General features: G+C 36.2%; 1 protein-coding gene across 22 annotated transcripts in view; it reads right to left on the bottom strand.

Annotated features, from left to right (window-relative positions):
• LOC135213567 (microtubule-associated protein futsch-like) overlaps positions 1 to 12,507 on the bottom strand; it is a 699,290-nt gene that overhangs the window by 35,974 nt on the left and 650,809 nt on the right. For 18 of the 22 annotated variants that reach the window (XR_010314169.1, XM_064247555.1, XM_064247553.1 and 15 more), the window contains 5 exons: positions 7,334 to 7,421; positions 5,923 to 5,937; positions 3,045 to 3,071; positions 1,062 to 1,132; positions 304 to 415 (listed from right to left, as the gene is read on the bottom strand). Coding sequence is in view for 21 of the 22 variants with exons in the window: in XM_064247555.1 (XP_064103625.1) it covers positions 304 to 415; positions 1,062 to 1,132; positions 3,045 to 3,071; positions 5,923 to 5,937; positions 7,334 to 7,421 (313 nt within the window). In the remaining variant the exon portion in view is untranslated. The remainder of the gene's footprint in view (positions 1 to 303; positions 416 to 1,061; positions 1,133 to 3,044; positions 3,072 to 5,922; positions 5,938 to 7,333; positions 7,422 to 12,507) is intronic. The other 4 variants (XM_064247539.1, XM_064247545.1, XM_064247543.1 and 1 more) reach the window with 2 other exon arrangements.

The following is a 12,507-nucleotide window of genomic DNA, read 5'->3' as shown; positions in this document are numbered from 1 at the left end:
GTCGAGAGCGAGCTTCTATCACCAGAAATACACATCTCTAACCCCTCAGTGGAATGCCCGAGAATCGAACTCGCGGCCACCGAGGTGGCAAGCCAAGACCATACCAATCACGCCACTGAGGCGCTTTTATGAGTGTTTGGTTCCAATGATCTGGCACTAGAGCAATATTGTTATTCAGTACCAATTTCTTTAGAAGTGACACGACCTCCTTATAAGCTGAGAGGGAGAGAGTTAGAGAGAGAGAGAAATATACTGGAAAAGTAGTTGAAAGCGACCTCGAATGAAACCACCCGGTGACCTCACCTGTCGATAAACTTGGCTGGTTTTTCTAGGGTCTGGAATTTGACGTCGGGCGTCCTCGCGTTTCTTGAACACTAACGTACTGTCGCTTTCGTATCCGGATTCTTTCAGGGCACTGGGAAGGGGAAAAACAGATGAGTGTCACTGGCAAAAAGGAAGCGGTGCTGGCGGGGATGTAAATATGAATACTGGAGACTGCTGAGTAGAATTAAAACTGTCATAGGAACAAGGAATATAATAGCTGTAAAAGAGTATGGGGCTGGAATATAAATGACAGATTCCTTGAATGAACTGGAAGGTGAATAATAGAACCACTGGAAAATTAATAGCAATGCAAAAGGAAATAAAAAGGATTGAATACAGAGAACGATGATTTCTATTTCAGAACACTAAAACATCGTACAGATAAATCTTTTTATCTTCCTCTAAAGATATTCAAAAGGAAAGCTTCTGCAACTTTTCATCTCGGCAGAGAATAAAATCTAAAAATACAGCTTTACTGCTAACTGAGCATAAAAAACGAAATTATACAATATATACCGAATTGCCTCTATAGTAATGATATCGTTGTGAAAAAGTATAGTTACGTTGAAATTGGATCTGATACCAGCAAAATGTCAAGTTATTATTATAAAATTTTCAAAATGAAACCAAAACTTTTAAGCATTCAAAAAGTGATTTTACTGTCTGGGCCAGACAATTAAACCAATGTTAACTGACAGGGCGATAATGAGGCTTTCATAACGACACGAATCACTTACTGGGTCATTGACATCTTCTGCGAAGCCAACCTATGATTAGCTGATGTGGGGGGCGGCTCCTGAGACTTTGCCTGGGTCGAAAAAAATCAAGAGAAAAGGTCAACATTAATTCCGGAATAGATTCAGAACTTCCAACTTCCGGCACTCCTGAAGAGAATGGCGAAGTTTTGTGGTCGTAATAGGACATACAAAAATAAAGGAAAATTTTAAAGACAAATAACATAGTTTTCATGTGACTTACACAAAGCTGAATAAAACAGAGAGATATATATTTTCTTTTTCAAGTCATGCATTCATACAACTGGCACGTTTTACTTCTGAAGCAGCTGAGTGGTTGTTGTTGTTGTAGTTGTAGCTTTGGTTTTATCCTTTCGAGAGGAGAAAGACTCCCTCACAGATTATATATAAAAAAACTTTACCTGCAAATGTAGCAAACTAAAGGTTCATTTCAGGACAACACAATTTAAAGATTCTACTTCTTTGCCTTGATTTCCTTCCCGTCTCGGTTGCTTTAACACACTGTCCTGGGATTGCTATATGTCCACGATCAGCAATCTCTAGCAATTCAGCAATTTTACCCCAGTTTCCTTCAAGGCCTTTGAGAGGGTGAGTTCCTTTGAGAACTGTCTATGTACAACTGAGACTCTGCAGTTTATAGGAACTTGGAATTTTCCTTAAAATTAGGCAGAAGCGAAGGGCATGCCAAAAGCGTTACAGAAGCAGCGGAAACATGAAAGTGTGTTTGTGTAGTGGTCTCGAATTATTGTGCAAAGTTGTGTGATTATTTCAGAGAGGCTAAATTTTCCTAACCAGATTCCAACCTGGAATTCTATGTCACCGGATGCCTTCTATATACTAACCAGATGCTTAAACTTGATTAAGAATTCCCTGCCTTTTGGCAATGACACAGATCCCTGACCTTGATCTAAATTAGTTTAATTCTCATCTAGATTTAAATTAGCCTGACGCTTACCTCCCTTCATTCAAATGAACTAAATGCCTGCCGTGATTCAACCTAACGTGACCTTATCTATTTTCAAATGTAATTGGCGAGATGCTTATCAGAAAGTATATTAAAACGGCAAATTTGTCAAGGAATACTTAAACGTTCAGTTACTTTTAATTAATGATACTGAGTGAAGGCAAAGCCTAGATATCAATTCTAAGCGAGACGAAAAATAAGTACACACAAAATATTGATACAGTGTCAATCCTATTCTTACCAAATAATGATTTGTAACTGCCAACGAAATTACTCCAGTTAAAAATAATATGACTTAACAAAAGAATGAGAGCGTAATGCCTAGTGTCACTTAAGGTGTCTACTTAACTCTTCTAATGTTACATAACAAAGACCACTTTCCAAACAAATCTCCAGCCCTATCTCCAATAACTTCCTACCATTTATTTCTTAAAAGTTTGCTCAAAACGCCTAGAATGACCAATTCCTCCAAAGTGTGAAAGAAAGCAGCAAGTTACTCAGCGTATACAGTAACATTCAATGGCATGCAAACCGTTCCTGGATAGTGATTGGTTCGGACTAAACCTCCTGACCAATGACCTTGCAGCATTCGCCCTTTGGGAGGAGAATCCTGGAATCCAATTGGCTTATGCAGTTGGTTGAAACCTTTCCAGTTACTCCCCAGTTATCAAAAGAGTTAAGAATTATTAGTGGAAGAGCGACCTTGGGAAAGAAAGAGAGGTTACGAGTTCTTACTGAGAAGAAGAAGAAAAAGATTAATTAAGGAGAAGAAGAAGACAGTAGGAAAGAGGAACTTGACATAAAAAGAAAAAGAAGAAAAAGAAGCTATGGAAGAGAGACTTGAGCTAATCCCGTCTTCAAGAGAATGTTCACAGATGTCACTGAGTGACAGAAGGCGACAGAGAGATAGAAGAAGATAAAGAGAGATAGACAGAAAGAGAGAGAGAGAGAGAGAGAGAGAGCAAGAAACAGACAAAACACGGTAAATCCACAAAACCAACCTCGAGTTTTATGTCTGCCTCCGGGTGCTGGGTAGGTGAAGGGGGTGGGGGGGTGACCATGGAAGAAAAGAAAACATTATGAAAGCAGCTGACTCACAAAAAAATCACGAAATTGTGACAAAAAAAAAAAAAAAAAAAAAAATTCTGGTCCACCGGGAAAGAAGCGAGATGAAGGTCCTTCCATCCTTCCTTCCTTCCTTCCCGTTTTCTGTCAGTGTTCAGTGACTAAAAACTTCAGTGACTGGGAACTGAATGAAGTTAAGAGACTTCGAAAAGCTAATCCTCTGGTTTGTTCGTCACTTGAGGAAGGAGAAACTGAGGTAAAAAGTTAAGAAATGAATGAAATTTAACTTACATCATTTTTGCGCGAAACCAATTTCAGGCTTAGATTTTGTGCCAATATAAAAATATATAAATAAATGAAAGAAAGGATAAATAAATAAATAAATAATTGAGATTCTCTGGGCGTGAATTCCTGATAAAAAAAAGTAAAGGAATTAATATTTATTCTTATATAATTGTTGCGAGAAACTAGTTTTTGTTTAGAATTTTGTGCCAATATAAAAATATATAAATAAATGAAAGAAAGAATAAATAAATCAATAAATAGATAACTGAGATTCTCTGGGCGTGAATTAACGATCAAAAGGGTTAAGGAATTAATTGAATTTGACTTTTATAATAACACTTGAGCGACAACAATTTCAGGAACACGTGTGGCTTAAACTGGGTCCATTGCGACATATAAATAAACAAATAAATAAATAAACAACAATAATTTGTTACTGGTTGAAAGATAGTTAAGGAATTAATTAAATTTTACTTCTGTACAATACTCAAGCAACAACAAATACAGGAAAATTATGGCCCAATGCTATAAACAAACAAATAAATAAATATAATTACATAAACTAATGGATTTATTAATTAATAATTAACCTCTCTGCCTCTCCTTCCCCTGGCGAACGATATGACATGAAAAGTTATTATGTGTTACGATGATGAACATATACAAATGTCTTAAAAATGTCTTAAGAAATAATATCATGCTTTTACCGGCGCGCCAAGATTTCTCTTGAGCTCGGCACTACTGTATTTCAAAACAGGTTTGACTACATAAAATAAGTTATTTAAGATACAAAAAAAAAAAAAAGATACAAAAAAATTACTAACTAAACTTTGCTAGTAATCATATTGCCCTGGTCTTTTCCACCTTTTGATAAAGGGAATGTTATCGATATACATCTACAATGGTCGTCAATGATAACTGTAATAATAATGCCAATGATAACTGGATTATTCATTAACGACGTCCCCGGTTAATTAAGCATTAATTTCTGACATACAATTATAGCCTAACAATAATTCGTATTAAAAAGGGAAAATTATCAATAAACTAGAATTATCGCCAATGAGAGTTATTAAGAATTGCACTAATAACTGAACTAGATTATTCATTACTGAAACATGCAATTATGTCATAACAATAATTCGTATTGAAAGGGAAAATTGTCAATATACTTGAATTATCGCCAATGAGTTATTAATAATTGCAATAACAACTGAACTAGATTATTCAATACTGAAATATGCAATTATGTCCTAACAATAATTAGTATTAAAAGGGAAAATTATCAATATACATCTAGAATTATCGAAAGTGATAATTGCAATAATAGCTGAACTGGCTAATTAAATTATCAAGGTCTCGGGTTAGGCAGTGGTTTCTAAAACACGCAATTATATCCTAACAATAATTCGGTTATTCAGCAATAATCGACTAAAGAGGACTTCGGATTAGAAGTAATTTCTGACACACAATTAAAGAGGACTCTGGATAAGAAGTAATACCTAAAACAGAATTATATCCTAATGAGAATTCGGATTCTAAAGCAATGATCGATTGTTAACTAACTTTAAAGGAACCGCGGGTTTTGCAACAAAAGTAACTTCAGAACTCGAATATAGTACAGCGTCTTGGGATCTTCATAGAAAACGAGACCTCGAGTGTAAACTGAAAAATTCCACGATGGAATGTCACGTATTGAGAGGGATTATTAAACTGTACATTTTATTCTAACGTAATAAATAAACACATAATCACCTGAAATCATATAGGAAACAATCAGGAATCTTGATTTCCACGTTACGAGAGATTACACACGACAAAATACATTTACTAATTATCAAAATAAATATTTCACATCAACAAGACTTCACGGAGGTGACTTAAGATTTCGGACGAGACTTTCCTGTATTTTTCGTTCACTACCATTACGAACAGATATTATTACCACATCAGGGGGATAATTCATTAAAGTTCTTACAGAGTAGGTAAATAAACCACTTCTGCAGTTAAGAAACATTAAAAAATACAAGAACAAAGCCCGATGAAAACATTACTGATTAAACGATTACATCTGAATTTTCGTGATTAATATATCATTACAGTATCATAAGAATGTAATATCAATTCTGTTTGTCAAATGAATTTCATGTAATCATTAATAGACAGTTGATAAATTAAATGACGGTTAAATAAAGCACATAAAGAACTGGCTTATTTGCTTTTGCCAGTCCTTCGAATACTGCTTATTGAGCAAGAGCCTGTGCTGGCATGAAGCCACCTTAACCTAAAAAAATAACATATTACTATAGGTTTGATAAAATAAATTAAGGAGTTCTTTTATACTTAACAATGTAACTATCATCTAGAAAATAAAATAAAATATTACTGTAAGATTAAAAAAGAAATTCTTTATATAAATTAATATAACAAAACGAAGAATTCAAATTCTACATTACAATTGAGGGCAAAAGTGCTTTTTTTTATGTGATCACAGGCAATGAACTGCTATGTAGAGATAAGCATACTCACTTTACTCACTCTCTTCTGTGTGAGTATGTGCAGGCAGAGTGAGGAAGACAAGGTGTTATCATGAACAACGATTCACATTATGGCACAGAATGTCAGTGATGATTCTTTTTATAAAATGAGAAACACTACAAAAAAACCCTTAAGTAGATAAGACACATTACGTCCTAACGTTGTTTATATTTTTTTTCGGGCGAGTGGTTCTAGCTCACTTTTCGACCCATACTTTACATTATGGACAGGCAGAGATTGTCTCATCATAATGACAATGATAAAATAACAACAACTTAGTATACAGAACTAGAGATATGAATTAGAAAGAATAAGTGAAGAGGATAAACAAATACCGAGTAGGAGGATTCTGCTGGAAAGAAAAGGTATAAAAGTGACAGAAATGGGAAAGAGTAGAAGGATTCTGAGGGAAAGAAAAGATATAAAAGTGACAGAAATGAGAAAACAGTAAAAAAAAAAAAAAAAATGATAGAATGGATGATTTAAAAGATAAATTTAAACTTATTCTACAGACACAAAAGATGTTTTGATTTATGTTCCTCTTAAGTAAATTAAAGAAGGGAATATATATTATAATCTCTACCACAAATATGCTAAAAATTCAGTGAAATATTCATCTATCAAAAAGGAATTACAGTCGGTAGCTGAATAGTTTAGCAATATGGCTTCTAATAGTTTAGTCTGGACAGTCCATCTTATTTTAATGATAATTATAATAATTGATAATTAACGCTTCAACGGGAGGTGTACGGAATAATAATAATAATGATAATAACGCAATTTAAAATTATAAATTTTTCTCAGTTACGAAGAAAGTCTACGGGCAATAAACTCCATGTTTCAGTTCCTCACTGTTAACACAGTCATTTTCGACGAATGAGTATTCTAGTAATAAAAAGAATATGAAAAAAGGTACCCCCATACAAAAAAAAAAAAAAAAAAAAACACTACCCGGAGTCAGGTAGAAAAAAGCACAAAAAAATTTTCCCTTATTAAAAGTTTTGACTCGCATTGAGTGAAATTTACGAACCAAAATAAAAGCCATTAAAAGTTAAGCTTTTGGTTGGAGGAGAAATATATGTTTTCCCTTGAGCGCGAGAATTTCATTTTGTTTCGAGTTGGTGTATACCAGAAAGTTTCGGCTGTCTTCGAACGAATGTATTTCACGGAATCTGAGAAATGGGCTTAACATCAAAACTCATATAATGACGGAGCCATATTTCGGGATAATAAAGCAACGTTTAATTTCTTTCAAGATCTAAAACTTTAAAATGATCCTAAATGAAGAAATGACGTAAAAGAGAATGAATAAAACCCGTCGATAAAAGACAAAATATACAAAAATGATTCATAATCTTTGAATAGGCAACTTCGGTTCTCTTTTCAGAGCTGCCAACCTTACCTTCCTCGCTTCTTTCTCCGACAGAGAGGAATGGCCCGGGATGTAATCCTCGATGCGGCCAGGCTGGTGCACGTAACGGTTGGTATTCCTGCAAAAGAAAAGAAGGAAGAAAGTTAAATATCTCGTTCTACACTTGCATCGAATAATTAATTGATATAAAGAACTTACTGGCGTCACGCAAACATGTTTTAAGTTTTGGCAATAAACAGACGTAAGATCGACAATAAGTTATGTATGTGGAATGAATAATAAAATACATTTTTAAAAAATTATTTTTAGCAGTAATAAAGAGGGCACAGTTCTGATTCTTATGAAAGGTCAATAAAGAAAAAAATTTATATATATATATTATATATATATATATATATATATATATTATATATATATATAATAATGTCTTAATCTTGGCTTTAAAACTATCAAATCCAAACTTAATTGTGCTTTATAACCTTACACAACTCTAAAGAAAAAAGATTAATTTTACATAAAACAATCTTCTCTCTTAATCCTAATTCACTCTTAAAAAAAAATCTCCATTTCTAATCCGAAGCCAGGATCAACGAAGTCGTCCAGGGAATGGAACGCCCCCAGCCACAACTCGCCGACGGAAGACAGAAATGTTAATTGAACGAGCCAACTTCTACAATGAAGTTCCCAAAACTATAAAGGGAGATTCTTAAGGCGTTCCGATATTTCGCAAAATGGACATTATTGTATTTTTAATATAAGAAAATGGTTTTGTTTACGTATATCAATATATAAATGCTTTTGGACTTATCTTTGGCCACATGTAAATTAATAATAATAATAATAATATAATAATGATATAATATAAGAAAATGGTTTTGTTTACGTATTCAATATATAAATGCTATTGACTTATCTTGGGTCACATGTATAATAGATAATATAAAATTTTAATTATTTTCAAGTAAATAATAATAATAATAATAATAATAATAATAATAATTAGAGGTATTACAATATTTCTTTTTATCTCACTGATATTTCATTTAATACATAAAACTCCACTCTGACTTTGCTTGATTGAAAAAGAAACTTAGATCTCTCTCTCTCTCTCTCTCTCTCTCTCTCTCTCTCTCTCTCTCTCTCTCAACTGAAGGTCATTCGCAACCATACAATTAGGGGCCAAAAACTACCGGGGCAAAATGAACACAATTACTATGACTCGCCGATGAATTTACATTCTAATATACCGTGGAACACTTCGTAACCAGTTACCAGTAACCAGTTACGGTAACTAGTTACATTTTGGCTTATCCCATATGAATATTAATATTTATTCACTAGTCTCTTCTATCGTAAATAAATTTATTGGTCTTTATGAATAATAGTATTGATTTACTATTTTCTTTATCTTCGACTGACTGAGTGACTAATAACATCAAGTTACTATTTTCCCTATCTTCGACTAGTGATCGTCGGAGATCGATTAATTGAGGACGACGATCCAAAGTACCTCATATGATTCTCAATCTGTTTGGTTTGTTGGGCCCCAGGATCGTTAGCCGATCGCACCAGGCTCCTATGGCCTGTCACACTGTTTTCAATCTAAGAAGCAAAGCCGATGAAAGCCTCCTTCCTTAAAAATAAATAGCTCTTACAGACACATCAAGCAGTTTTATCTACCTAATCCCAATGATCATTGCTCAGAATCTTGTAATGGGACACAATGAGGCCTGTGAAATCACAAAGAATGATTCTAGTAAATTTTCCTGTCTTCTACCCACAGGATAATGGTTATTAAAAGTCATTAAGCAATCCTAATAATAATTGCTCCGAATTTTGTAATGAGTAGCAATAAGGCCTGTGAAACTAGCACAGAGATCTTAACAACAATCTTTTTCCTATCTTCCATCCTCAAGAAAATAGTAAAAAATGACAGTTATTATAGTCACATCAGGTAGTCCTAGCCAACTAATCCCATTAATCCTCTCTCAGAATCCTGTAAAGAGTAGCAATAAGGCCTGTGAAACTAGCACAGAGATCTCAACAACAATCTTTTTCCTATCTTCCATCCTCAAGAAAATAGTTAATAAAAAATAATAATTATTAAAGACACATCAGATAGTCCTAGAAATCTAATCCCAATAATCGTTGCCGCTCAGAATCTTGTAAAGGGTGACAATAAGGCCTGTGAAATCATCAGAAGAGATTCCAGCCATTGATCCTCACCTCCCAACCTTCCAGAATTTTGACTCGTGACCCCAAACTGTCCATTACCTCTGAATAACATCTTTACATCTGGGGAAATCTTAATTATGGAACAGGGCCCCATTAAGACAGGTTAATAATTAAGGGCATCAATCATTCAACCTTTCCCCCTCACCCACCAACCCCCGCCGCCCTCTCCCCCTTCAGATGATGGACGGCATCCCACGTCTCATGACCAGAGGTCTCGTATCCGGGCATCGGAATAATCATTCGTGTACGGGACGAGTCATATTTTGAGCCTATGACTTGGATATTCATTCACTCGAGCCGATCCCAAGCTCGGATAAAAAAAAACCTTGGGGGAAGGTACCAGCGTATAGTTACTGAGTCTTTCGACGAAAAATAAGTGTCGTATAGAAAGCCTCATGAGTCACAATGAGATCTGGAAGCCATGTGAGGGAGCCAATGATTTGAAAGCTTTGTATTCTAAATCTGATTTATTTATCTGATTTTCCTCAAAAGAATATTATTCAGCTACATTTTTTTACAACATGAGTCCTCGTGCACTATTAAGCAAGTTCTCATCGAGAATAGCTTCTCTAAAATTAAAAGGTAATTTCTCTCTCTCTCTTCTCTCTCTCTCTCTCTCTCTCTCTCTCTCTCTCTCTCTCTCTCTCTCTCTCAGTTTCAGTTTTCCTATCAGCAGAAGTGAAAATTTTTATCTATGAAAACCGACTTATGACGTTAATTGGGTTTTTGCCTTGCATAATAATAATAATAATAATAATAATAAAATAATAATAATAATAATAATAATAATAATAATAAGGAGCAGAACAGCTAGAAAATAACCATGCTTTCCCAAGATAAGATCCCATGAACTCAAGGTACTGGTAATGTCTTACGAAAGTATAATAATAATAATAATAATAATAATAATAATAATAATAATAATAATAATAATAATAATAATAATAATGAACCAACCAAGCAGAAAATATCACAGAATATCACAGATTTCCCAAGATAAAACCTCAGGAACTCGAGACAACTGGTAATGTCTTGAGCGAGTCGTATTCTTCACCTTTGAGCCACCAATAACGTCTTTCATTTTCCCATGACCGTAGTACGTGCAAGGCAAGAAGCTGTCTCTCTCACGATAGGACTAACGAACGCATAGGTTTACGCCTAAGTACACACGAGTTCTTTCATTTACTGCGTGGCCACACTCCTCGAGTACTCTTCCCTGGCGTCACACTCCCACGTTGGAATGTCTTGGGGGGAAGGGTATGATTATACAGGCACTAAAACAGATGGATTCAGATGTTACAGGTTTTCTCAAGAGTAAAGTTCTCACGCATTGATGTCCGAGCTACGAGTAGGAAGAACTGTTTATGCCCAATGAAGGTATTAGGAAATCTACAATTGCGTAAAGATTACATCGAAATTATTACCTACAACGTAAAAGTCAATGAAAATCAATGATGGAAAATAAAATATGCTTTCATTCTCATAAACTGTGAATTCCCTCCCTCGGCCTAAGATGACAGAAGTGACTGGAAGCCTCGTAGATAGGAATGACTGATATGGTAATTTGAAGCAGCCGTGGGAATACGGATCATTATTACTACTGAGGAGGAGGAGGAGGAGGAGGAGGAGGAGGAGGAGGAGAGGAGGAGGAGGAGGAGGAGGAGGAGGAGGAGGAGGGGCCAATCTCCTCCAGGTAGGTCTAAAGCGCAACAGGTACTGAGAGCCTCAAAGATGGACAGAGACAGAGCGAGCGCTGAGAACCACAGATAAGTCTAACGCTCTCGGTAGCTGGTCACACCGAGACCAGAGCCAATTTAGTGACAGAAACAGTAAGTATTCGAGCTCTGAGAGCTAGAAAACGCCATAGATCAGATCAACTGACCTCCAGGTCAGGTGTCCAGGTGGACCACATACCAAAACGACGAAATGCGTCGATTTGCAATCACTTACGCAAGAAGTGGCGAAGACCGCACCTGTGAATACCCGGAGGCTCTTTACGCACTAGACGCATTCCCGTCACATGCCGGAAGAGAAGTACACCTGGCCGACAGGTAGGCACTTAGGATTCGCGGAAAGGACCCTTCCTGAGAGAACATACGCCTGCAGCATCCGTGATGCTCCCGGGGACGCGTAATGCATGGCTCCGGGGATAATGACAATCCTCGGTACTGTTATGCTAATGTATTTCGTAATTGCCTGCTCGGGAACGACTACATAATTTATGTGTCCTTCTGGAGGTCCCGTAGGAAAGTCTCGCTTCCTGAGTCCTTAAGAGCTGGTTTCTCACGAAAATATGAGTTCATGAAATGCTTCTATGAGTTTTCCGTGTTAAGTGATAACTTCGACCTAAGATGACGGGTCACTGACACTTTCTCTCTCTCTCTCCTCTCTCTCTCTCTCTCTCTCTCTCTCTCTCTCGTAGTGTCAATCTGAGGGACCTGCGTCCAGCTCTCGAACCGGACGAGCTCTCGAACCGGACGAGGAGGGACAGACAAATGGGTACGTACGTTCCCGTGTGCCTATGCTGACCTAAGGAGTGAATTGTGTAGCTAGCTGTTACAAGGAGTTACAAGGATTAGGATGTCACAAAGACTTACTAGTCCATCCTAAGAAGAGACATCGTGTGCTCACTCATCTCTAGGAGCAGGTTCCACTGTTCATTCACAGTGTCCTCCTAATGATTTTGTCTAGCTTTCTTTTGCAACTCTTCCACACTGTTGCTGTTTACGACTTCTTGTGAGTTGACTCTTTGAGTCGCAGCCAGGAGAGAGAGAGAGAGAGAGAGAGAGAGAGAGAGAGAGAGAGAGAGAGAGAGTAGTGTAAATATTCTTTCACCTAGTATGACAGCTTAGGCTACAGCATCCCTACTTTTAGGTTTGGCTAGTATCCCTAGAAAAACAGTAAAATCTATAGATTTAACATAGCGAAAGCTTATCCACTACCCTGCCCTTCCCCCCACCCCCCCCCCC

This window comes from Macrobrachium nipponense, chromosome 43 (genome assembly GCF_015104395.2).
Source record: "Macrobrachium nipponense isolate FS-2020 chromosome 43, ASM1510439v2, whole genome shotgun sequence".
In the NCBI taxonomy this organism is placed as follows: Eukaryota; Metazoa; Arthropoda; class Malacostraca; order Decapoda; family Palaemonidae; genus Macrobrachium; species Macrobrachium nipponense.
Note: the sequence above shows the minus strand (reverse complement) of the source record. Positions and strands in the feature narration are given on the sequence as shown.